This window comes from Zonotrichia leucophrys, chromosome 19 (genome assembly GCF_028769735.1).
Source record: "Zonotrichia leucophrys gambelii isolate GWCS_2022_RI chromosome 19, RI_Zleu_2.0, whole genome shotgun sequence".
Taxonomy (NCBI): domain Eukaryota; kingdom Metazoa; phylum Chordata; class Aves; order Passeriformes; family Passerellidae; genus Zonotrichia; species Zonotrichia leucophrys.
The window spans coordinates 4,483,928-4,511,798 of record NC_088188.1 but is presented as its reverse complement, the minus strand read 5'-3'; the positions used below and the strand labels follow the sequence as shown (position 1 = coordinate 4,511,798).

Sequence of the window (27,871 nt, the reverse complement as noted above, 5' to 3'; positions counted from 1 at the left end):
CAGAGGAAAACATGGAAATCTGTGAGCAAAGATGCTTCTTTTCAGTACATCCACAGATGCACACACATTTTTTTCTATGTATATTTAGAACTTATATAAAAGGAAATTGTTATTTTGTGTTAAACAACACAACATCTATTCAGAATCAGCATCTCAGCAGGTTTCACACTATATTCCATCCACTGCTTCACTTCCAACAGGCCTGTTCAGATCCCAACAGCACTGACCCAACTACAATGTATGAAAAGCTGTGAAGCAAACTTTAACTTCCTACAAGTTAAAATTTCTATTAAAATTTAAAATTTCTATTGAAATTAAACAAAACCTCTCCCTGCAGAGTTCCTAGTGGTGATACTTAGAGAGATGTTGTTAAGAACTTGAAGAAGCTCTGCTTCATATTAAGAGTTTATCTGTCCACACACACTTGCTAAGGGCCATCTCTGAGTAGAAAGCTGCAGAATAGGTGTGTTCTTCCCAGAGATCATATCTCTTCCCTTCCCCATAAAAATCCTATAAAATCTGAAGCAAAAGGGAGTATTATATCCAGGCCATGGTCTCTGCCTAAGCAGCTCTGGTTCACATTTTCATTTCTTGCATTTCTGCTCCTTTCCCTTCTCTGGATGTATGTCAATGCCCCTAAGGTGCTGAAAAAGCTAAGTTACTCCACATGGAGCAGAAGTGGGAAAATTCTCCAACTTCCACATAGTTCAATATTCCAGTGCAGTCTGAAGCTTTGCTTCCTGCAACACTTCAACACTTTGGAGAAAGTTAATTTTTCCTGGGACAATAGGATTTGCAAACTTGCATATGACATTTGTTTGAAAGATGGCTCCCATTGACCCTGGCAAAGTTACATGGTGATCATTCCACAGGAGAAACACACACAGTGGTCCAGTGGAGAATTCCCTTTGCTGGCACAAAGTCAGGACGTGGCCAAACCTCCTTACAAGCGAGGTAATGCACTGACCAGGGGCTCAAAACCACACACACACACACCCCGAGGCAAGATGGCCCATTGGTGACAATTTCTATGCTAACCAGGGCTTCTGTTTTGTGGGTATTTGAGGAAAGGAACAGCAGAAGTTGGCATTCTCAGCAGCAGGACCACAATCCTTTATCCAAATAAACAGTTCTTCCCTTGCAGAGCACTTCCTAAACACCATAAAACAGAGAGGATGCCAAGACAACTCTTCCATGAAACACCAATTGTTTCTCCATGACTTTCAGCTCCCGTGGACCATCAGCCATCACTCCCTGTCCCCTTGTGCCCAGGGAGGGGACAGGTGCCAGCTGAGCCTGGAGCTTCCTGTGCTTGGACTTGGCCAGGAGAGGGACACCTCAGTATTCCAGGAAGGGAAGTCAGCACCATCTGGGCAAACAAGAGCCTTGGAAAGACAGGGTGAAAGGGGAGGTGAAGGAGAGGTAAAGATGGGAGAATAGTGAAGGACAGCACATGGAGGAACCTACAGCATCCTGCCCCAGGTTATGCAATTCCTGGCTCCAGCCCTGTCCCTGAGCACCAAACACTTCAGACGAGTTAAGGCCCTGGCCTGGGTGCTGCTATGGAGCTGGATCTCTGCTGCTTTCCATCTGTTTGTACTTGAGCTGATCAAGAGTCTCATGAAAGAAAAAGAACCTCTTAAAAACCATGAATAGGGAAAACTGGGACAACTGCAAGTGGATATCCTAGAAGCAGAAGTGAGGACAAACTTTGGCTGACAGCACTTAGAGCTGTAATAACACTCTCCTATGTTTAATAGCCATTAAAGAAAAAAAAAAAAAGACATCCATGTACAAAAACAATCACTCAATCAAAAGCTGAAAAGGGGCCCTAAGGCCACCTCAGCTTGTGCAAGACATTGGAAGGGTGCAGTGGGAGTTTTAATTTCTTCAGTGCTCTTAAAACAACAAAGTATTCCAGTGGCAGCATCTACTCCGTGGCCTTGCTTCAACAATCACTTTATTTGTGGATCTCTGAAGATGTTATAGCAATTTGTGGGGCCTTCATAAATAACTTAAGGTTTGTGCCCCCTGCACAGAGCATTAATCCCTCAGAGGACACCTGGCAAGATGCACAATGTCCACCTTCCACACACTGCCCTGCAGGCAGCAGAAAAGCAGAGGGCAAACACAGGGAAACAATGCAGGAAAAAGGTCATTCCTGGCTGGCAGGGGACAAAGAGGCCAGGAGAAACAATGGATACAAATGCATCCAATGAAAACAGGTCTCGCTGTGATCCTGAAAAGCAGGACAGCAAAAAGGACCTGGGGACCTTTGTACAAATACTTGGTCTGGACAAGAAAGCCACAGTTCCAGAGCAGATCTGGCATCTATGGCACAGGGACAGTTGACCTGATTGCTGTTCCACCAAAAAATGTGTGTTGAGAGTGAACCAAGGCTTAGGGCTTCTCTCCCTAAGTTAATGGATACCAAAGAAAAGTCTTCCACACCAGTTGCCAGTGTGGATGCTTCAAGTTCATGAGACTGCAGAAACATGTGCCCCTTTGGAATTGAGAACATTGCTGCATAAGCTGAAAATAGAGTGAAACTGTTCTTCAGTGTATTCCAAAACTGTCCCCATGGCAACAAGAGCAGAACAACTTCTCTAGAATCAATTGCCATCTCTGCTTGCTGAGCATTAATAGTTGTCTCAAGAGACCTGCAGCATAGACAGCTTCCAGGAAACAAACTGATGTGATTATGGGTTTAAAAAGACCATGAGATGCCCAGGTAGGAACAAGAGTTTGATCCTTGCTCTCAAGAGGACACACAGATGGCAAACCAGGTGTCTGGGGACAGCAAGGTTCTTCTCAGGTAGGAGGTATCGTATTTGGACTTGGCAGCAAAATCCACAAGAGGCTTCTACACAGAGAAATTCTAGATGGCAGTTTGTTCTAATGGAGATGACTGAGAAAAAGCTTACTAAGAGAACTTGAGACCAAGCACCAGTAAAAACGGAAGAATGCTCTTGCCAAATTCCTTCATTTGAGGATTGTGTAATTAGGCCAGGAAAAGCACAACAGAATACACTATGGAGAATAGCCCTGCACAGCTTTGCTAACCCAACAGGCCTCCTCCACCTCCAAAGCTTTCACTGCAGCTACCTGCAGGTACAGATCACACCAGGTGCTAAGCCAACCATTCCCATCTCACAGGGAAATTCAGCCCGGGCCAAGTGTGGGGAGCTGCATTTGACACAAGTCAGAGCAGCCAGGCCCTGTCAGCAGGGCAACCCTCCCCATGATACAGCAGTGGAGTTCTCCCAAGTCCCTGGTGGTGGCCAGGACACTGATTTGCACATGCTGCTCACTGATGTGCACATGCTGCTCCCCAGCACCTGTGACAGCCACCCCTCCTCTGATCCTGCAGCACTCAAGCCCCCAGGTGAGACTGCCCATCAGCTGTGCCCACCATCCCCCTGAGGGCTGCAGCAGTGACTCCAGACAGAAATCCAGCTCACACAACCACAGGGAGGAGGCTGCTGTAAATGGGGTCCAACTTCCCCTGAAATGTAAGGCCCACGCAGCCTCACTGGGATGTTGCCAAGACTCCAAATTCTGAGTATCTGGAAAATCAGGCACCTGGGCACTACAGCAGAGTTCTCTTTCCTCTACTACCCAATAAAACAAAGCTACCCAAAATAGCAAGCCAAATTTTGGAAAGTTTGCCGTACATCACCCCTTGTGTGACCTTGCCTGAGTCATGACTGGACCCAAGAGTCTTCTTCTCCAGCTCTGGACTCTGAGTAGATGGCTACACAGCTTCCCTTGAGACCCAGCGAGGCAGAAATAGGAAATGAAATGGAGAACAGGGAGGAAATTCCATCTCCCAATGCAAAAAATTAAGAGGCAGTCACAGAATTCTCCTGGTAAGAGGTAAAGAAATACGTATGCAAGAGTGAAGGCTAGAGACACAGAAATATCTTGTTAAATTTTTACAGTTTAACCACTGAACAAGCTACTTTCTCTCCATAATTTATACCTGAATTGTATGTCTAGACATGACATCATTTTAAGGTATGCCTTGTGTTCTGTGGTAAGTTTACAATAACCAGAACTTATAATTGCTGTGGTTCAGGTCAGCAAAGGCGGAAAAAATATTCCAAGCCCCTTCTAAGCAGCTGTTCTTGGTAATGGCTTTAGTCTGTTGTTTTCTGTCAAGGAGACAAGGCCTAGCAAATGCTAAAAGCCAACACTGAACCAACTCCCCTTCCTACAAGTGACAAATACCACAGATAATCTTCCATCCTCAGTCAGCTTTGTTTGGTATGGTTCATATTAAAAGAGTGAGGGACAGCCAGATAAGCAAGGGCAATAAAAACATCTACTGTGCCTGTGGAGATTGATGGCTACAGGCACCCAGATCCTGCTGTATGCCCATTATCCAAATGTCCTGTGGGGCTCAGGTGGGATCACAACAAATCCCAGTGTATTCTCACTACTGAGGCAGAAATCCCAAGGCTATGAAATCTGGAACCCCAGTGTGCTTAACATGCACCCGCCTCTCTTACTGGAGGAATGAACCCTGCTGTGATAAGGGCTGCTGGCCAAGTGACTTTAATCACAGGAGGAGCTGCAATCACTGCCCTGCAGAACATGGCCTGAAGCATCCTATTGCATCAATGAAGTGGAATTTAGCCATTGGATTGAGGGAGAAAGCTGTGCAATTTGAACACTAAATGATGTTTAGGGGGTTTGGGGTTTGTCTGTTTGCACGGGCAAGCTGGATATCCCAGGAACAGAGCATTCAGGAAGATGCTTCAGGGCACATCAAAACTGTCTTTATGGCAGCAAACCCAGAGAAGCACCCATGCTGTTCTCTCTACAACTCCCTGAAAGGTGGCTGTAGCCAGGTGGGGTTGGTCTCCATCAGGCAGCACTGACACAACCAGAGGACACAGTCTTCAGATGTGCCAAGGTAAATTTAGATTGGATATTAGGAAAAAGTTTTTCATGGAAAGAGTGATAAAGTTGTGGAATGTTCTGCCCAGGGAGGCGGTGGAGTCCCCATCCCTGGGTGTGTTTAAAACAGTGGCACTGGGTGCCAGGGTTTAGTTGAGGTGTTGGGGCTGGGTTGGACTCAATGATCTTTAAGGTCTCTTCCAACCCAGTGAGGCTGTGAATTCTGTGAATCCAAAGCAACTCCAGGATCCCAAAGAGAAACCTGGATCTGCAGGTGCATTGGGCAGAACTCAACCCACAACATGAATCTCAAAAGGCACAGTGATGTCCCACACAGGGAAGTTGTTTTCTAGAGCAGTCCCTGTTGGAAGGGATCTACAACAAAGACCTAGCCCAAGCCCAACTGGGTTTTTTTGACAGAAGCATTAACATTGCTGAGAAGGAAACACACATGAAGGTTACACACACTGTGCTCCTTCCTGTTATCTCAGTGGACAGACAGACAGCAGCCAAAAAAAGGTCAAAGACAACAGGCAGAAGCCCTAAGTTGTAGTTACTGACTGTGAAGTAAACTCCTAATTCAAAAGGTAACATCATAACTATTGCTGACATGTAGAAGGCAAGAAAGACTCTCCAAAATCGAGCTTCCTGCAACAGCCTGGAAAGACTCAAAAGACAGAGGATATGACAACCACTGTCCCTTTTTGTCCATGTCCCACAAGTGATCCAACCCAGACCACACAAACGCTCACAGTAACAAGAATGTGAGTGGGTAGAATGAAAATATTGATGTGTTTTGAAATAAAATCACCTTCCCTTTCTGTACAGGTTCAACAGTCTCATTATATAAACATCAGTGGTCCAACTCTCTGTTGGACCAGATCTGTCATCTATAGTAATCAGAGAAATCTTGATAATTGCTTCTTAGCTCTTCCAACACCCTCTCAGAAACTGGGATCCATTTCAGCTAACAGCAAAAGGGAGAGAGCCCCTACTAGTGCACCAGCAGAGGCTGCTTATTGCACCCAAACTGAAGTTAGCCTCTGTTCAGCTGGTTAATGCAGATCCAGAGCTAGCTCAACCCTGCCTGCTCCAATCCACATGGATGGGACATCGACCTGCTCAGGGATTTGTGCCAGAACAAGGGAATTAACACACATTTCAAATCAGCTGCACACCTGGACCAGCAAATCTGGCCCACTGTTGTAGTGCAGGGTTTGTGCAGAGCTGCAGATGATTCCCAGGGAGCTGCTCACTGTTCAAGGTCATGGGGAGAGCTGGGGAGCAAAGGAAAACCATGACAGAAGCTGGCAAGGACTGCCCCAACATGGCTGGTGCCCAGGAGCAGTGGTGAAAAGGAGAAGTGCCCAGTGCTTTTCAGTGCCAAAGCAAAAAGCAGCCTTGAGAACATCATTTCTCAATGGATCCCTTGAGAGGAAGCACATTCCTGCCCAAATGGTGCAGCTGACCCACTACATCCTCTGTCCCAACCTGGGTGTACATTAGAGCCTACAGCTGGCTCATAATGAAAGTCTGAAGTCATCAGAGCTGTTCTGGCTTCAGTTCTTGTTAAAGATGTTGAACATCAGCCCAGGTTTGGTCAAAAGGTTACACAGGTTTTCAAATTGTTCCAGCTTGCAGTGACCAAGGGTTGATTCAGGGTTTGCTGTCACAGCATATTCACATTTACTCTTCTACAAGCTGCCATAAAAAGCCAGGTGAAGATCAGAGTTTCTGCTTATTTGAGATATAAATAAGGTAAAAAACAATGTGGACAGGAAAAAGGATACCCATTTACTCTGGGGTCATCTCAATTTCAAAGAGAAAGAACTGATAAATAATCAGCTTTTGATATACTTCAGGAAAACCATCCTCTCTTACTCCTGACCATTTCAAATTTGTTTGAGGCATCAGATTTACTTTTGCTCTCTTCTGCATCAATCAGCAAAGACCAAAGCTTAACAGCTGAACCTGTAGCAGAACAGAGACTCCAGGGTGAAGATTTCTATTCTAGTGAGTACAACATTCACATTTGTTACGGTAGAAGAGATCAGTGCTAAGTGTAAAAGAAAACAAAGTGCCCACTAGGCATTAATGGAGCCATGTGAATGCTCATTCACGTCCCCCATGAAGGGTGTGAGGGTTACACTGCTCTGTAAGGAGCTTACAGTTTTATGGTTGGTATCCCAACTACTACTGCTGGTAGACATTCTACTTTCCTAAAATAAAGGCAGAGCAAGAATGACCCCTTTGTACAGACACATCAGACTGCAGATGAAGGAGTTCATTGCAAGGAGAAAGGACTTTTGCAAGGATGTTTTCCTGGGTAGCTAATAAAGAGCTGTGCCTTGCTGTAAGTGCTAATATTAAGACAAAAGCAAGAATCTTCAAGTTTAGGTTAAACATAAACCAACATCCATCCTCTGCATCCCACCCAGACAGACCAGATGCAATAGAAATAACTGCTTATTTATGTTCCCACAAGGACCAGTGAGTGCACAGCACAAGGACAGTGTTCAAGGCATCTCTGGCAGATCACACTGGGAGATGTGTTTAGCAGATCACACAACTGGACAATGCTTGAAAAGACACTGTTTGCTTAATCACTTGAGGCTAAACTAGAGAAGATCAAAAAGCCAAGTTTAGGAGTAGCTTGTCTCCCTCCTTGAATGGGCTGTAACTTTTTACAGTGCAGAGCCCTGCAGCAACACAGCAGAGCCTTCCCTACACAAGTACTCTGAGCCACTTGGGTTTAACAAGTCTCCACACCAGTAAAGAGAAAACCAGAATCTTTGTTCCTTAGCACAGGCCTCTGCCATTGAGGCTTAAACACTGGCTGACAACAGCAACAGGTTTGTATCTCCATCCAAATTGGCCGCTGAAGAACTAATTAACCAAGATACTGCACAGTTTCTCTCGGTGTCTCAGGGGTACCACAGCACTTTCTACAGCTCATGCTGCAGGAAACTCTCTTTCCAGAGCAAGACCTGACACCTTCAGCAGAAAGCTCTAGTGCTTGATCTGGGGAGACACATTTGACAGTCACTGGCAAGCAGGACAGAGTCTAATTAAAGCCCATCTGCCTTGGCTGTCCCTCAAGGTTTTTAGAATGAAAGACCACCTAGCAATGAACACAGACCCTGCACTTCCCACAGTGGATACAAGCCAAAACTTCTTCAGCATTACTGCTACAGAAATAATTATGTGCACACAAATGAAACATCAAACTGAATCCTGACTTGGTCTGGCTTCTTCTCTTTTAGGCTTGAGTGTATTTCATTTACAGGAAAAGAAGAGAAAAACGCAGATTTTCATTTCTTATCTCAACAACCAGGTGAAGGCTAGGACATCTTCTAGCCTCAGATTTCTTTAATGCTTCTGACTTTATTAGAATTGCTGCCCAAATTAATTTCAGCCATTGCCTGGGGTAATTGTGCACCCCTCTCCATTACTTTAATGCCCTTCTCTTGAACCTGCCTGCAAGGAAGGCATCAGCCATACCTGGCACTGCACGGCTAAGGGAGCAGCAATAAGAGGCCTGAGCTTTATCAACATTTGAGCCCTCATTTGATGGGATCAGCAACCAGAAAACCGCAAATGCTACAAGAATTCTCCTGTCAGGAAGGAACACATGTGAGATGTGGCTGCATCTGTAGCATGACCCTGCTGTTGCCTCTCTTTTACGCTGCACCCATTGCTGTGCATCCTGAAACATCTGTGCCTTCCCAGTGACTGATTACCCAGAGACACGCAACACAGCTCGGTATCTGCGCGAGGCCGGGGACTGAACCCGGAGTTTATTGCAGAGCAGAGCTGGAGGGAGCTGCTTGCCAGAGATCCAAACTCTAGCCAACAAGTCCCTCCAGGCTCACTTGGAAAGGTCTCGTAACCTCACTGCTGTATGCCTGCTGGGCTCAAAATGAAATGCAAACTTGCATGTTACTTGTGGATTTGGATGCACTATCCAAGGAGACACAAATCAGGAGCCCGAACAAGAAGCATATGTTAGAGTCCAGAATAAGGTTTATCAGTCCTTAATGAGCTTCATGATAGGGGATTTGCACAGAGACATTCCTCAACATCTTTTCTTGCTTTGGTGGTTGAGGGACCTAGTACAACTTGGTTAAATGGTGATGCTTCACTTGTATTTTGGTGAAGAGTTTTATTAAATATTGTTTGAAATATGATGGGACATAAAAGCAAAGCTCATTTCTCCAGTAAGTTTTACCCAGCCTTCATTTACCTAGGAATGGTAAAGTTGCTAAAGAATCATCCAAAAAGATTTCTTGACAATATTGCAGTGACAATCAGGATATCTTGCAGTGATACATTCATAGGAAATATTTAATCAGTTCCTAGACTTTCTGTAATCATGTGCATGTCATCATTAGATGACATCATGTCATCTATACCTACTTCTTGTCTAGTTTCTGAAAACCATGAGTTAGACTAAATGACCAGCAGTCATGGCATGTTTAGAACAGCTTGTTTGTGCTGATGCTATTTTCAGCTGTGGATAACACACACCTACTGACTCCTCCAAAGTTAAGCAGCCTAATTATTTAACTGTACAACATACTCCACATCATTTACCATGAAAGGCACATTCCTTTCTGAGCCAAACGCTTTCCTTCACAGATGCAGCACATTGTTTTACAGTATTGAAGGTCCTGGGGCTCAGATGTACAGCACAATTAGGACTGGCTTTCACATGGGTTTAGCAGTTAAAAGTCTGAAGTTCCAATCAATGCTGAAATTTGACCTCTCTGAGAACAACCAACACAAACACATGCAGGTACCACAGTCCATGAAAGTTCTACTTGTGTGTCAGGCAGTGTCATGGATTATTTAGAAGTAAATGTTACACCTGGTCAGAGAACCTGTAGCCTCAAACTCCAACATGGCATTTCTTCTCCTGACTTGAGCAACACTTCATTCTGACATCTTCCACAAACTCCATTCCCACCCCTGGGACCCCACTACCTTCAGAATCTCTTATTTAAATCTGTGCATTTAATTATTCCTGCTTCTGTAGCTATCCTTGATTGAATCTCACTTCATGGATTCTTGCCCAGCTCTACAACTCAATCAAGATTTAACAGCATTTTAATCCTAGTCTACCACATACCCCCAGTATTGCCCAGCCTCCAACACACACAGATCTGATTAGGGAGGGCTCTCCATTCCTGCAGTAACTTGGAAATGGAATAGCAAGCCATGCTGGGCTGAGCACAGTCCCTGGGACAACTCCATTTTCCACCTCTGCCCAAACAGGCACAGGCTGAGCCCTCACTAATGACAGCACAGAGGGTTTTTTGAGTGAGCTGTGTGGTTTGCAGTTACACATTTCTGTAGCTTGCCAAATGAAGCTGTACTAACTTTGGTATCTTTATCCCTTTAAGGGGTTCACATAGAGAAGACAACATTGAAATGCATGGAACATGCTTTTGTCTAGCACTTCATGTTAAATTGAAATTAAATTCCACCAGAAATTAGTATTTGGAGGAACACTTTTGGTTCCCCATTTGATAACAAGGAATGGAGTAAGAATAAAGTCTGGGATTCAGCAATATGGGAATTCAATACTTACTTCTTCCTTTCACCTTGAAGTCTACAAAACATGAAACCAACCTCAAACTTCTCTGGAAAATCCACCTTTGTTCCTAATCCTGGGCTTGCAATCCCAATTCTACCTGGATGTTGTCATCTTATTGCAAAAGTTCCATACCTTCTTGGTGATTTCTCATGGGCAGCTTCTTGCAGCACTGACTCCTTCTCCACAGCACAGCCAACAAACCCCAACTCTCTCCTCACTCAGCAAACCCACTCTTTTGTAGCCCTCATCTTCTTATTGGACACAGCTGTGGCCTGTTAAGAGCAGATCTGTCCCTAGTCTTTGATAATTAGTGCAGTTGCAACTCCTCAGGTGTGAGATTACCTTCTGCACTGCCTTCATTTTCTTACATTCTATCCCACCACACTCGGATCCCAATTCCTTGCAATCTTTTCCACATGGCAAAGCATCCCAGGGTAGTTGTAATGGGGATTTAGACACCTAGTAAATCTCTTCTTCCTGAAGAAAGTTTGTGTGGATGAGGCTTATCCTGCTCACATCCTGTTCTTGCATAAACCCTCCTTGTGATGATGTTTTTGAACAGCCCACAACTGGAATTAGTTACCACAGAAAACACAAGTGTTACTGTACCAATCACATTAACTTGTTTAATGAAAAACCTGCATTAAAAAAGGGGGGGAAAGGCAAAAGCCCCTAAGATATAAATAGGTATAATATAAAAATATATTTATATTTTATATATTATAAATATATTTGTTATATATTATTTTATATATTATATATTTATTATTATATTATATAAATATATGTATTATGTATATTATTTAAATATATTTAAATATAATAGTATAATATATAAAATATATATATATAAAATTAATATAATAGGTATTATAAATTGCTTCACCCCCAAATCTTGGCTCCAGTTCAGCTTGCTACCAGCTGCACCACCCCATGTACTCTGTGGCCTCCTTCAACCTCTCCCCTTCGTCTCACACCCCCTCAGACACATCTTGCCACTCACACATGCAAAAAGCCTGCACTGTAAACAACTCAGCTTAAACTTATTAAAAACTTTTTGCAAGAGTACCTTGGCCTGTATCTGCTCTCTGTGGAAAGCTGGTGATGAAGTCTCCCATCTTCAGGATCTTCCTTTATCCTCATGTCTTTAAATCTCAGGAGTACAAGATATTTCTCCATCACACAAAGTGACAACTCATTATTTGGTCACTTCTGCACAGGTCTCTTAGAATTTGTGTGGTGTAAATTATGTTCTTGTCTCTCCCCCAGTATTTGACAAGACAGAAATAAGAGGCAGCAGGATTCTGAACACAGAGTCACACCTAGGGGTGAAAGTCCTGAAAACCTGGAACTTTGTCCTTCATCTTTCCCTTATCCTCCCCAATGTTCACATCTGCACAAGTCCCCCCTGCTTCTAGAGTCAGATATCAAAAGATAACTACAAGTAAATAAATTACTGCACTAAAAAGAAGTGGAACTCTGCAAATCAGGCCACTCAAGTATTCTCTTGCAAGAAATTCACTAAGTTCTTTCTCAAGGAACCATCCCATTCAGCACTGTTTGACAGCAACATTAAATCCACACATTTCATAACTAAGCCCTTGAAAAGTGATGGGGAGGGAGCTGTAATTTCGTAAGTGCTCAAAAATTAAACACAAACCAGCTGGTTAAGTGGGTAATAGCCTTGCAAAGTGAGTGAAAGATAGATTTCTCATTGCCACCTCTTTCAACTGTGGAATTTCATATCAAAGGCCTAAGCCTCATTTCCTATTCCTGATAAAAAAACAAGTCAGTGCAGCAGCAGGAAACTTGGAAACAGCATCAGCAGGTGGGTTTAATTCTTCTTCCATTAATTTACTTGAAAAGCATCAAACTGATCAGTAGCCACCAATTAAAAACTATTCCTCTCATTTAGCTCTTCCCTATGCAAATAGAAGTGTTCTCTCCAAACAGCACCAACTTCTGGTATAAACACAGCTCCACCCTTTCCCCACCACCTCCATGGGAATGGCTGTGGAAAAGAGAGACAGGGTGGAGTTTTTTGGGAGAATGTTTTTCCTGACTTTGGTACTAACTGCATTTGCAGGATTCACAGCATAACATGTCACATGTCCCTTTTTCCAGAGGACACTACACTGTCAGCAGCTTCCAAAGGCTCTAACAATGAGAGACTCACAGAGGGGAAAAAAACCAACTCCCTTCTAACAGCCTCAAGCAAATAAAATTTCATCATTGGGAGGATGAATGGGAACCAAGTGATAATTTGGGGGAAAACAAGAGCTCTGAAGGAACAGCTGCATGAGAAAGTAGCTTGTGAAAAGCTCAGAGTTGAAGGAGGCAGTAAAGATTATGAAAGAAAATGTCAAGAGGTTGGATAGGCTTTTCAGAACCCACACCTCCCAAATTCTATTCTAAAGTAATTCAGGAGCTCCCTTGGGTGCAAAGCTTTCAATATATAGCTAATCTACCACTAGAGATGTCTCTGAGCTTATACAAGTCTGAAACAAGCACAGAATGGTTTGGGTAGGAAGGGACCTTAAGGTTCATCTCATTCCACCCTGCCATGGGCAGGGACACCTTCCACCAGCCCAGGTTGCTCCAAGCCCTGGCCAGCCCTACCCAGGGGAAGATTATGCTCAGTCCTGATTAGAAATAAAGCAAATTCATAAAGGAAAGTCATTCACTATAAACAGGTGGTTCCTTCACTTGTGAATTAAGACATACACAGCAGAAAGCATCCCATATGTTTGGGAAAGCCAAGAGCTTATAAAAACACAAAAGATTCTCTACATACCACAGTAATTTGATGGGAGCTAAAAAATTTGGGATAGTGTAATGATACAGAATACAGCTTTCCCACTTATGTTAAGATAACATCTGCAGATATTTAGCACTTCAGATATTTTGACATTAGGTGCTCAATAAAATTCTCCCTGTTCAGATTAGAAATGTCCAAAGAAATGAAACTACTCAGATGCTGGAATGCAGTGTCAAAATATTTGGAAATCTAACGGGGATTTTTTTTTTTTTAATCTATGTATTCAAAAGGAAGATGAACATTTAGAAATTGTTCAAGTAGTCACAGAGTGCTGATGCCAGAAATGCTCTCAGCAGGCTGTGGATACTTCCAACAGTGACCATATGCTCCAGGAACTCCTCACAAAATGTGATCAGTTTGATCAGGGGTGACACAAGCTATGCCTGAAGCCAGAGGCTGCCGAGTGGTCAGCATGGTGATGGGAGCAGACAGAAGGTGGATGACACATTGCAGGGTGGTTTGGGCAGCTTCTGGTGGATCTTGTATTGAAGAGGCCACCAGAAGCACAAGCTGGAGGTGGAACGCTGGAGCAGCAGGAGGTGTTTGCTATGGAAGAAAATAGGCACTGTCCAGCACCTGGGACCTACATCACAAACATCAGTGCTCAGGAAGCCACTTCCATGTGTCAGCAATTCCATCATGGAAACAAAATATTTTATGCAAAAATATCAAAACATTCACATGTTTTGATTTTTTTGCATAAAATATTTTTGAAGGTAGATTTACAGAGATAGTTACCACATTTTACCTCCTACTTTAAAAACTGTAATTAATTCACATCCCACTTAATAGTCTATAAGATGCATTCACATAATTCACTTACTGTATCTAACTAACAAACTTTGGCATGAAAAGATATTTTCAGAAAAAATATTTTCTGTGTGCAATCAAAAGTTGTACTTGGTTTCAAAGGTCTCAAATGAGGAGCTAAGCCAGATTTCCCTAAAGGAATTACTGAACCAGTCTCTAGGAGAAAACTACATCCCTGTTAGATCCAAACTTGGAGGGAAGGAAGCTCACTCTGCAATGTCTGCAGCACAGAACTGCCCAGCTGGTCAGAGGGTACTGAGAAAAATCACCTTGGGGGGAATTTCAGTGTTCACATGGAAGCTTTTGTTTTATGACAGAAGCTGGACTCAGCTGCATCACTGAACCAGGATTCAGCAGGAACAGGCACTGCAATGGCTCTGACTCCCACTGCTTTCTCTTACACTTTCTCAGTTTCTAAGGGAAGATTAAAAAGCTCAAAAAAACTCTGCCGAGGAAGGAACTGAGGGACTTGAGGAAAGGAGAACACACAAGCTCAACTCCTGGAGAGAACTGGTGTGATACTACAGAAATGTTACTTTATCATCTCTGTGTTGCATTTTCACATCATGGACAGTTCTGTGTTTTAATGGTTCATGGGGAAGAAGGACAAGGATGGAGAAGTGAGGTCCCATTAACACCACTTGGAATTCTCTTTTCTTCAGAGCACTCCCATGAGCTTTCAAACTTTCAGGTCTCTTGTTTTGATGTCCTTTCTCCCAGTCTCATAAAATTTTGTCTCATAATTGCATTTACTCATTTAAGATTTTCCTGGCAGTGTTGTTCTGCATTTCTCCTCTTGGGACCAAGAAATTTGGTAAACCAGCAGTAAAAATGAAAACTGTTTTTGCACTCTATCTTATCAAGAGGAAAGTCCTCAGTTTCTTATGCTGCTTTGAAAACTGTAAACACATGGGAATCTTAAGAGGTTTTAAAAATATCAGGATGACAAGAAAGATGCAAATAATAGTTATTAGAAGGAAATCAGGATATTCCAAGAACTGATATGAGGAAAGGGAGACATTTTTAAAAAATCTAAAAGGAAGTTCTCTAGTTAAGCCATTACTTGAACAAGGCTGCTCAAATTTCCTATCTTACTTGCATTCTTAGTAAAAAAAAAAAAAAAAAAAAAAGTAAGATTGGAATCACAATAGCATCACTTCAGAGGTGCTGAGGTTGCTCTGGGAGCTGTTTCTTGCCCAAACAGCTAAGCTGTCCACCATCAATGTGCTTCTGGGGTAAATAGGATACTGGCTACTGTCCCAAACTCAAGCAGTACAAACAAACAAGGAAGAAAGCTATGCTATATTTGTAAAGTAAAATAAGACCTTGCCTGGCTGGAGAGCTCCAGGGCAATGCTGAGCCCCTGAACTTGCTGGGGACACTTTTCCTCTCCCAAGAGGTTGCATTTGCCTTTGAACTTTCAGCCATATAGAAAAAAAGGCTGAGTTGAAATGTCAGCATCATCTTGGATTCAAATCAATCAGCTTGATGCATGATTGCAAGGGCTAAAGCACTTCACCCCTGCACTGCCCTCATCCATATGTTCTTTATATCAGCAGTCAGCAGACTGGGTGGCTCAGTGCATTCATTTCCTGTCCTGGGCTTGGGCTCCACTTTAAACAAAACAAAAACCCCCTGAAACTGGAAAATAAAAGTTAGTATCTAGTGACAGTTATATTCACCAGACTGGTTTGCATCAAGTCTTTTTCTCCATTCAAGGAAGTTGAAAGAGACCCTTTGGGAAGGCCTGGTACAACTGGTGGGTTTTGACTATCAACTCAATGGGCAGGTCACAGTTGTACAAAACCAGTAAAGGAACTGGAGATCTTTCAAATACTGACACACCTTGGACTGAGTGGAAAGCAAGAAAAGGAAGGGGAGAAAGCCCCAGGCAGTGTCAGCTTGAAAAAGGAAACAGGTTGGAAATCTACCTCAGTAAATCAATGGGAGAGCAAAATCTCCATCCACCTCTAGAGCTGGGCTTCCTCCAGACAATGCTGCTTTTTATCAGCTCCAATGCAGGAATTAGATTCCCAGGATAATTTAAATCCAAAATTGTTCAGCTTTCAGTGTTAATGTAGGTGTCTGTCAGCTGGTGACGCTGCAGTGGTGACTGTCTCAAGCTAAACTTACCAGGATAGTAAGTTTACCTTACAACTGAGGATGGAGACACTTCAGTGATTTAATTACATTTAGCACCTTGCTCTAGCAGAGGGAGGTTTTCCCACTGAAGGCATTTCCAGCAAACCAGTCTCATCAGGAGTCTGTCATATTTTGGGGCTAGACACCCACAGTGAGCTGCTGCTTTTGCAAAAGAAAAGCTGACCTGCCATTTGGGAGATCACAAGTTATGGTATCAGAAATAGCTGCAGCCTCTGAATGGCTTCAAATTCTTTCACTTCTTTCCTTGGTTCACCCTATCCTGTCTTCCTTCATACAATGCTAAAATAAATAAATTTTAAAAGGGCAAGGAAGGTTTGATATAAGGACAGCTAGTAAAAATAATCTGTGCTGCAGTGGTTCCCCCAAAAGACACTGCTCCAGAACAGCACAAAACTGGAGCAAATATTAACTCTGCTTATAGTGGGTTAAAGAAGGAATCAATAGATCTTATAGGCAGATTTATATCATCAAAGACTACCTTCATCCATGCCCATGCACACACAGCTCCCAGAACTGTTCTGGTGCTTCATCAATCCATTCTCTGCTGGCTTAATCCATCCCCCTGAGGGAAACACACCCTGACTGTCCCAAGGCCCATTGGGAAAGGAAGAGTTTCCCTTCAGTCTCTGGAACCAGGAGATGTTGCATGGAAGCTCAGAGCCACTGCAGTTGCCAGTGGCAGCAGAGGCTGTCAGAGAATGGGAGGATTTGCAGCACAGCAAGAAAGCAAATTAAAAATAATGCAGGTCCAGGCTGCCTCCAGTCATACCTACCTCACATCAACTTCTAAAGCACCAGCTGCACATGCAAGTGAAATGAAGTATTGAGGAGGAATCTAACTACCAAAGAAAGATGAAAGCATTTTGAGGTTCTGCCCTGCTAATTCACTGTGGCTTCAGCACTGCACTGTTTTTGTTTTGCTTCAGTTTAGTTTTCTGTTTCCTTTTGTCTGCTGTTTCCAGGAAGAATCACACAGATAAGCATCCCACCCTCTCAGAGGAACCAATCTTGCAGCAGGGGAGAGCACAGAAAGGAAAGAGTACAAAAGGCCTCATATTGGGTTGCCAAAAACCCTAAACCAGCCTATTTTTAGCCTTTTTTACTTTGATTTCCAAGTGACACTAACATTAAGGATTAACATAAAGAGTAAGTAAATATTTCCATTTTAAAATTGACAGCTTGAAGGGCCATGCAGACCACTAGCACCAGTATTTACACTAAAAACTAAGGGGCCAACCCTGCTGCACTAGAAAGGGTCTTTTTTATTTTCCTCTTTCATTCAAGGATATGGGACTGTCAGTAGCACCAGATGTTTTAAGGAGAGGGAAAAAAAAGGTAAAAAGAATCTCACACTTGAAAGTAAGGGCTTACTACTGGCTTTCTTCTCACACTCCACAGACCATATCCAAGCCCAAAAGAACAGTTCCACCTTTCAAAGTAGCTGTATAAAATTGTCACCTCGTTGCACAGAGCTGCTCCTGCGAGATCACTGCCGGCTTTCTCAAACCAGCTCATGTTGGCTTTTTATTTCCACTGAACTCTGCTGAGACAGATCTGGCACTGCAGGGGGGGGCTGGAATCTCTCCTTTGCACCAGCAGCACCACTAAGCTGCAATAACTCACACCTGTCCAAACCTACAGGCACGAACAGGGGCTCCTCAGGTCACCAGGCACATCCTCAGCTCTGCCACCAGCCCCAGCTCCCCTTGCCTTGCAGGGACAGCTGGAAACTCAAGCTGCACAAAGCAGCTTCTCTCTGCTCAGTTCTGTGACGGTGATCACAGGGGTCTGAGGATGAGGGAAGAGATGAGGATCTGAGTCCATGTTTCAGAAGGCTTGATTGATTATTTTGTGATATATATTATATTAATTAAAACTATTTTATATGTATATTAATTAAAACTATACTAAAAGAATCGAAGAAAGGATTTAATCAGAAGGCTTACTACGAATAGAAAAAGAAACTAATAAAGGCTTGTGTCTTAGACAGAGTCCAAGCCAGCTGACTGTGATTGGCCATTAATTAAAAACAACCACATGAGACCAATCACAGATGCACCTGTTGCATTCCACAGCAGCAGAAAGCCATTGTTTAAATTTTGTTCCTGAGGCTTCTCAGCTTCACAGGAGGAAAAATCCTAAGGAAAGGATTTTTCATAAAACATGTCTGTGACACACTTCTCTTAGCGTTATATTAAAATGTACAGCTCTCTCCTGCAGACTGCAGTTTTGGGTAGCTTTGCCACTTTGTAAGGGTTTTCTGGAGCTTCTGGGAAGCCATTGTCTGCTCAGCAGCCTGGAGCCAGCTGCTGTCTGCAGCCATCACTCTTTGGGACTGCAACGAGACAACTTCCTCGGCAGAGATGTGCCTGAATGGTGGGATTGGAATTAAGATATCACAGCACAAAGAAAAGCAGCACAAACAGCAGACTCAGAGATGTTGGACACCCCCTCTGACCCTTCAGCAACCAGAGACAGGCTGTGTTGACCTGATGCAAATGAGCAGAAAACTCCAGGCTCAGTTTCTCCCATTCATAAGCTGTGAACTCTCAAGTCAGGTTCAGCAGATACCTTAATACCTAAACCTGATATTGGTGGAGAAGCAGGACTTGTTTCAAATCCCCAGACAGTTAAAATAGAAAATGTTAGGAAGAAAAATGTAAAACATGCCCTGTTGTGATTAAAAAAAGGAAAATACTTTTTCCTCCTCCTCTGGAGAGAGCCCTTTTCCTCTGAGTGGAGGGAACTGTTTTCACACATGTGAAAACAGTTCACACACACGTGAATGTTACACCAATAAGTCAAGGAGCAGGTAGGAAAGGGAACCAAAGGTATTGGCTCAAAGATTTCTGGGAGCACACATTATTTATGTCCAGACTTTACAGAAGCAGCATCCAGGAACCAGCTTTTTATTGGATGCAGCAACTGATGGCGACAACAGGAACAGGGAGAAGATAACACACAAAAAGGAGAAAGCACATTTTCTGAACACACCAAGGATGCCAAGCACGAGCACATCTTTAAGCAGGTCACCCCTGATTCCCTTTTCTTTCTTTATTTCTTCCCCCCTCCCCATTCAGGCCTGTTTGCAGGCATTCAGAAAGATCTGTTTTCCAAGACCACCTTTCCGAGCTGTGTGTGACATTCAGATAACAATGGGGTGTGAAGGGAACAGGTGATTTGTTCCTGTGTTTGGGAGGTGTATAGAGCACGTTAAAGAACAAACCCCAGCTCGAGGCAGCCAGTTCCATCCTTGCTGCTCACAAGGACAGAGGCATTGCTGGATAACTCACCCTCCTCACAGTTGCTCCCTGTGAAGCCAGGACAGCACCTCCACTCCAGCGTGGTCACGGTTCTGTAGGACATTTTGTACGTGGGCCTGATGAGAGTCCTGTAACTAACACAAACAAGGAGTCAGCAGAGCACGGTGCCCTGATCCAGCAGTGCTGTTACTGATTCACAGCACATCTTCCACCTGGATACACCCCAGAGCACCCAGCCAACCCCAGCCACAGAAAAAGGAGTCACACAAATATCAGCAAGGATTTATTTGTTGTCCTTGTATTGCAGAAGTCCCATACCTTCTCGGTGATTTCTCAGGGGCATCTCCTTGCAGTACTGACTACTTCTTCACAGTACAGACATCAACTCTCTCCTCACCCAGCTAACCCACTCTTTTTTAGCACTCATCCTCATTGGACACAGCTGTGGCCTATTAAGAGCAGGCCTGTTGCTAATCTTTGGTGATTAGTACAGTTGCAACTCCTCAGGTGTGAGACTACCTTCTGCACTCTTTATTTTCTTACATTCTATCCCTCCACATTTATTAGAGTGTGGATGTGATTTAACAGCTTTTATTTTCCTCCTTAAGCCCTCGTGCTCTACTGGCCCTTCCCCACACCTCTCCTCCTGCAGGTACCACCAGCAGCTTTGTGATCTCACCAATGCAAAGCCCTGCAAGATGCAGAGATGATGACTTGTTTCCCACACTCTCCCTTCATGTGGGCTTCTGTGACATTGAACAGAGGCTGGCAACAGCCTTTCCTCACTCAGCAGTTAAAGTTTCCCATCTCCCAGGTGCTTTCCCTTTCCCCACCACTCAGACCTGGGATGTACCAGCACATCAACATGACAACTACATCAGGGACCTTTCTGGAGCCTTTTCCCAGCTGCCTGACCTGTGCCTCAATTCTCCCCCTATCTGAAATAGGCTCACACTCCTCTAGACCACAGCCAAGGTTCTGCAGGACAGTTTGGGAGCTCTGTGAGCAGCACAGCATCCCCAGGGTCCCAATTACAGCACAGCACTGCCAAGCCCCTCTGGGAACTGGAGGGTGATCTGCAGACACAGCAGGGCTGTGCAAGGCACCAGTGATTCTGAAGTCAACACAAAACAGACAGTTGCATAAGTGACAACTTTTCCTTTAAAACAGCAGCTCGTCAAAGCTGGCAGCTCAGAGTTTTCCCAGTATACAGCCAAACAAGTCACTGCTGCTATTCATGAAGCTAAAAGCAAACACAGAAGTTGTACTCCACAAGTTCCCCTCAAAATTCCTACCCTTATTTAACAGCCAAAAGAATTTGGCACACACAGGGAGAGTCTGAAGCTTTGGGATTACAGTGTTGCAGGCTGCAGTTTATGCTTGTCTCTCCAAGCCAGGCAGACACAAGCCCTGAGCACCCTGTCCCTGGGGAAGAGGCTCCTCCTGCTGAGAGCCAGAGGAGACAGAGACAGCGCTGGGCTCAGCTGGGCATGGGGGGAATACAGAGCTGGAGGTTGCATGAATCTCATCCAAAACTGCTCCAGGGGGAGGCAGGTGTGCACCCAGGACAGCCCTGCAGTGCCTGGTAGCTGCTCCAAAGAGCAGTAACAAAGGCTTGCCAGGAGAGGCTGCCCATGTGTGCCTTGGAAAGATGGAGCAGCTCAGTCGTGGTTAGCAGAGTCTTTGGGAAGCTAATTTCTCAGGAAGCTGTTTGCTGATGATTTGTGCCAGCTGCCAAACACAGAAACTAAGTTCTGCTGTAACCACTGGAGAGGGTGAGCTGCACAGGCTTCCTCCTGAGCACAGGGCTGCCTGCCCGGGGAGCAGCCTCACCCAGAGAGGGAGAGCAGCACAGTCTCCTGAGAACAGGATGTCCTCACCCTTGGAACTGCCAAAAAGCCCACCAGCCCCTGCTAACACCCACAGCTGTGATCCAGGCACTTGGCTGGCATGGGCTGCACAGAGCCAGCCCATCCCACCTATTTCTTTGCTCCTCTGCATCCAGTGGTGTTCAGGAGTCCACAGATGTGTGAGTTTGAGGACTTGGAACACGCTGATGTAGGTAGACCTCAGTGCTTTTTCACAAAGAGACCAAAGACTGTGAGTGTCTTGCTGAGGGTCTCTCAGAATAGCTCTGGCAAAGCCCAGGAACTGAACCCAGGTCTCCCAACTCCCAGTGCTGGCGTTGGACTCAGACACATTTCCACACGTAAGCCCCAAAGCATCAGTCACAAGTTCATGACTTTGTCACTAACACCACAGCTGGATTTGACCTTCAGATGAAAGTCTCCAGCCTTGTTACCAGTGTCCAGAGCCAGCGTGTCTCCAACCACACCGTGATTTTAAAACCATGTTTCTGCCAACACCAAGATGTTAAAACTCTTTCAAACTTCATTATGAAGTGTGGAGAGTGGCTTGAGCCAGACTGGAATTTTGGCAGCAGTTCTGTGTCGGGGAAGTAGCTCTAGTTTAATCCTCAAATGAGGGAGGACTTCTCAGGGCATGACAAGCGTGTAGCTCAGCTGTCACAGTCTACCACCCACCCTGAATTCCCTGGAAGTGTCCTGATGTATGCAGCTCTGTTCAACTGTTCAACTCAGGCATCTGAAGTGGGCCCAGTTTGCAAATTCAATTTGTTCTGAAGTTGCCCTGTCCTTCACAGCTTCATTTTTCCTCAATTATGTGACATGGCACCAAGGTGTGCTGGTGCAGACACATCATGCAGATTTATGACTCCTGTTCCAGGAGGGAAGCACAGAAAGCACCTTTAGCAAAGCATCACCACCACCTTACACTGGTAGTGTTGCAACTGAAGGAGATGAAAAAAATATATGGAAAAGGAGAGGGAAGGAAGATACCTGTTAAAGATCAGAAGCCCCTGAATGAAAATGTGTGGAAAACACAAGAGGCAGAAAAAAGGATTGGTAGCAAAATAGGGAAGCCTTTCCCTTGGATGTCACTCAAGCCACAAACACTGCACAGAAACCTGCCAAAGGAGAGGGGAAGAAGTTTGGAGGAGCCACAACCTTGCACTGCTCTGCTCCTCAGGGAGCCAAAGGATGTGCTCAGCACACAGCTCCCTTCAGCAGGAGAACCCCAAGCACTTCATGGAGAACAAACCACCAGGATCTGCCACCCCACTGCAAGAGTCAGGAGTCATTTCCAGGGATTTTGCTGAGGCTTCACAACAACATCCCAGGGAGTGGGACAACTTTTTTTCTCCAAAGAAAGCTCAAGTAGCTGTTCCTAGAGCAGAGCCAACACATGGCTGCCCTTGGAGCTGCCTGATCCCTGTAGGATGAGCTACACAAGCCTGTCCACATGCAATTATCATTTGGGAAATAGCATCTCTTGCTTGTGGCTCTAAGTGAGTGCCAAGGAAGAGGTAATTTGGGGAAGGAGCATGAGCTGACTGATGAACTGATTTGGGGGTACAAAGCTGTAAGCACTGGAGAGGTCAGGACACACCAAGGGATGGCAGCCAAGGAGTCTCACTCCTCAGCACACAAGGATGTATTCCCCTTGTTTTCAAGGAGGTGTCACTGAACACAACAGGCAGACATGACACAAGAAAGGGGAAGAGTGTCACATTCCTGGATGAAAGCCTCAAAAATCAGGTCAAAAGAGACAGGGTGATCTCTGCCATGACCCAAGCAGGACAGGCTGTCACACACAGGAAATACCTTCACCCTTTCTGGATTTCCCCTGCCCTTTGACATTCACAAACAAAGCTGTTTGCGCACAAAGACCACAGAGAAGGAAGGCGTGAAACTCCTTTCCACATCACAAGAGAAGGTTTTGTTACTGTGACCCATTCAGCCATTGCAGTTTGTGCCCAAGGAGACCTCAGTGACCCTCAGAGGCTCCTATTGGTTTCTATTCAAGCCCCAGATTGGATCACCATCACTTCCTGATAGGGTTCAGGATCACAAGATGAATGAACTTGCCTTTTTGACTGGCAAAGAGTCCAGAAACCAAGGAATCCAAGCTCTGGTTTGCCTGCTTCTCTCATGGCACTGAAGTCTGCCGCCTTGTAGTCCAGGGACCCTCATCTTCATTCCAATAGTGCATCAAAAGGCATCCAGGACAAAGCCTGGGTAGTTTCTCCAACTCTTGGTACCAAAGCCCCGATTTACAGACATGCCAAAACCCTGCAACTCCCCACAGAAAATCAGAGTGTTCAGAAATCAGATTTCAAATCCATCAAGTTAAGTAACCATATCTCAGAGCACTTGGAAAGAAGGGAGTTTAAGAGCTCAGAGAAGCTATCAAATATATATTTAGTTCCCAACACCACATGCCCAGACAGACCATCATAACCCTCCTCTCAAAGCCTACCAGACACTGATTACACCAGGGAGCTCCTGTGTGAGACACAGACAAGACAACTTCACCTCAAAGCAGTGCCACAGCTGGTGCAGGGACAAGAAGCACCTCTGCCATCTCATTTGCACTCACAGGCATGGCAGACACCATCACTGTGACTCAAAGCTGTGCTCTTTTTTCCTGCAGCCCCAACCCTTCCAGCTTCCCTACCACAAACAGAGTACTTCTCCAGGGAACAACATAACCAGAGGAGCTCCAAATATGCTCCTGCAGACATCAGATTAAACAAAAAACAACCAACCTGCAGCTGCAGGAGTGTTGGAGCTCATTGTGTCTTCTGTCTTTGCCAATGGGGAGGAAGATTTTGTTTAGCTCTGAACACATCTGGTTCAAACTTACCAAAATGCTAAATCCAGGAAACAAACTGATCTACCTGCCATGCCCTGCTGTCCACAGCAAAAAAAAATTGAGTCTCTCTGTCTCAAGAAAAAGGGCCAAAGACACAGAGACAGATGTTTCTATGCCACCACAGAGAAATCATCAGCTCCTGCCTTTATTAACAATCAGATGTCAGTGCTATTGCAGAGCAGCACTGCAGCAGGGAGGAGGAGTGCTCAGAGAATGTCTGGGCAAGATCAAAAGGCCTCAATCAGCAGCCTGAGCACAAGCCCTGGAACAGGTAACCCTCCACCTGTGCCCAGGCAGCAGCACACAGCCATTGTTCAAAGCTGAGAATGCCCCTTTGTGCTACAGCTCCAATCCCACGCACCCAGAGCCTCTGTCTGTCCTGCTGTAGGGGCACTGTTCATCCTGCATTTCTACCCCATGTGTGCTTCAGAGAGCAGATGCCTTTTTCCAAGCACATTTCTCTCCAAGATGTGGAGTTGTAAGGGAATTAAACACATAAAAGAGTTTATGTGTAACAGGACTTCAAATAGCAATCCTAATGCACTGGAATAAGCTCTGGGATTTATTATTCAATTGACTGGAAAGCAAGAAAGAGAGAAGGATTTCCCTGTGGCATTACTAGTTCTGAAACTGAGGGGAAACAGCATCTACAGGCCAATCTCCTGGGTGACAGAGCCCCAACTTCTCCTACTGACCCTGTAGCAACAGAGTTTTCAAAAGCACAGAAGACCAAATTGGATGAGCCTGCAGAATTCCTTCTTTGTTATTCTACAAACCAGCTTGTAAAATCCCTCCGGGAGCAGTAATGTGTTCAATTTAAATGAAAAGAAGGAAAAAAAAGAAAACCCAGCATTCAAAAACACCAAACAAGATGATCCATGCAAGATGTGTAGTCTGCTTACATGAAATGCACAGAGTATTTGTGATAAGCCAAACCAGCTACAGTACTGAAATAAAAACCCAGGCAGTGACAGGCAGCTGAAAGGGCATCACAGCCCAGATTTGCTGTGCTGCAAGAACACTTCCTGCCATCTCTCCCATCTCTGGGTGAAGTTTAAAGCCAACAGATGAATAATTTAATGTTTGGAGTTTCAGTGATTCTTATTAAAGGGAGAGACCAGGTAAACACATTCCTGTACAAGCCAGCTGTGGGTTTCCTGGAAAATCTTCAAAATCTCTGAAGGCAGAAAATGCTGCAGAGACAGGAGACTCAAAAGCTGAAGTGAGACAGCTCTGTGACCACAGAGTACAGCAAAGCATAATAAAAACTCAGCCTGGATGGGAACATTCATTTTCAAGGATGGGACAACTAAGAGAGGAGGTGGAATATCCCACCACAAATGAAGAACATTTCCAGAGATGAGATGGGGATTTTCCAGAGAAGATGGGGATTTTCAAGGCAACAACAGTTTGAAGCAGAAAGTGTTTGTCTTCTGAAGGCTGTAACAGCACATGATCTGCCAAGGCCACTCATCCCATCCATTTACCTCCAAAGACACTACTGACCACAACAATCATACACAAATAGTCTAATCAAAAGTTGGCTGATTTTGGCCAGCTAGAGTATAGCAAGAAGCTGCCCTGTTGTGCCATAAAACACAGTAAGACAAAAGCAGCTCTGTTTTCACCTTACAGGTGAGGTGGCATTGGTGGTCTGAAGGTACAGGAGGTCACAGAAGCTCCAACAACTGAAAGGTCTCAAATCCTTGCCTGGCCTTCAAGACCACCCTTCTGAGTGAGCCTTGAGGAGTGCAGTGTCCCAGGCAGGGCAGGACTGGGCATCACCCTGCAGCTGCTGCAGCAAAAGGATTGCTAAGGAGAAGGGTTACAATTGGGTTTACCAGGCTGGGGACAACCATGCAGGCAGCAGAGAACCAGAGATTAGGCTCCCATTGACACCCCAAGGTAGGGACTTTGTCCTTTCCTTTAGACAGACAAATGGCACATGAGTTTGAAGCTTTCAGCCAGGCTGCTGCAGAGCTGCCCGTGCACCAGGAGTGTGACACAGCAAGGGCACAGCCTGTGGCACACAGGAGCTGAAGCCTTCACTGCACAAATGGAGAGAGCTCAAGAACAGATCTGCTGAGGGAAATCCTCCAGCCAAGACTGCTCCAGAGCAACTCAGCACCCAAGCTAAATTAAGAGCCTGGGGCAGAGGGCAGGAACAGAGCAGCTCATCCCAGCCCAGATGGTGACACTCCTGCTGAAGCAGCTTCCCAGGAGCAAGTGAATGGACAGCAAGGACATCCCACAGCCAGGGCTGCAAGGCTGGGATCTCACAGATCCTCCTCTGCCAAAGGCTTGACTCTGAGCTGCAGTTTGTGCAGTAAGGGAAAGAAACCCAACAGGAATGAATGGGAGACAGGAAAAGGATTAAATCCTGTCTGGCCCCAGCAATGTCTGCTTGAAAGCAGAGTCTCTGTAGCAGAGAGCCCCTCTCAGCTGTCACCACGAGGCTGAGAGATGCCTTTTTCCTTGGCTGACATCCCTTTTGCTAGTGAGCAGCCTGATAAGGGGTGCTGGCAGAGTGAAAGCTCTCCCAGATATGGCTGACTCCTGTAAACAAGGAGATGAAAACAGTTTGTTTCAAATCACAGCTGGGAGAAACACTATAAAGGAAAATGGTGCCAATGGCTTGCTGACACGTTGCATTGCTTACAGCCACACAGAACACTCTGTGCCCTTCAATTCAAGCTCAGGCACCACAAACCTCCCTGGAAAAGAACAAGAGAAAGCCAAAAGACATTTCAAATTTACTTTTTCAGCAAAAGAAAAGTATATATATTTATATTACCTGAACAACTGCAGGGATGTAGAGAACAAGAACATTTTTAGCCACTACCAGACCTGGAACGAGCCTGACCTTGCTGAAGCCAGAATTCCAGAAATCCCAAAAAGAGAGACTGATACAGACAAGGTAAGGAGGAAACAGAAACAAGTAGGGCAGCCAGGTTGAATTTTGTGCTCTGTTCATCTTCAGCAAGGATTTTCAGAGACCTGTCAAAGGAAGCTGTTCAGGTTGGTGGCTGCTAAACTCTTACAAGCCCCTTCAAAGCCAGTTTCTCAACAGGAAAGGCACTACACTGCCTTGTGACTTTGGGAACTATCCTTTCTATATTTCTATCCATTATGCATGAGGAGTTTTCATCTGAAAACAGGAGATGGGGTTTACCTGAATTAGGAGCGAGATTGATGTTTCCTAAAAAGACAATACTCATTTTGGCGCGAGAGGAGGAAAAAGGTTTTTAACAAAAAAAGAAAAAAAAAAAAAGTCGTTTTAGAACTTCAGCTTGACTCCAAGAAAAAAAAGAAAGCCACTTCAAGCATCCCTATGGGCTGGGAACAAAGCAGTGCTAGGCTGCTGTGTGCTCAGAAAACATCATCTCTGTCACACAACCTGGCTCAGGGTGCCAGACATTGCCCACAGCAGTCACACTCACAAGAGTCATCATTTTCAGCAGCTGTTCTCATTCTCTTATCAAAGTCAGGTGCATTACTGAAAACAAACAACCACTTATAGAAGATGTCTTGGCTGGGGATAACATCCAACAGCCCATTCAACTCTCAGATCTCAGATCCCACCTT

At 44.7% G+C, this 27,871-nt stretch overlaps 1 protein-coding gene across 6 annotated transcripts in view; it reads right to left on the bottom strand.

Moving 5' to 3' along the window:
• COL26A1 (collagen type XXVI alpha 1 chain) overlaps window positions 1-27,871 on the bottom strand; it is a 169,741-nt gene that overhangs the window by 117,011 nt on the left and 24,859 nt on the right. For 4 of the 6 annotated variants that reach the window (XM_064729383.1, XM_064729385.1, XM_064729387.1 and 1 more), the window contains exon 3: window positions 19,583-19,686. In XM_064729383.1, coding sequence (XP_064585453.1) covers window positions 19,583-19,686 — 104 coding nt within the window. The remainder of the gene's footprint in view (window positions 1-19,582; window positions 19,687-27,871) is intronic. The other 2 variants (XM_064729384.1, XM_064729388.1) reach the window with 1 other exon arrangement.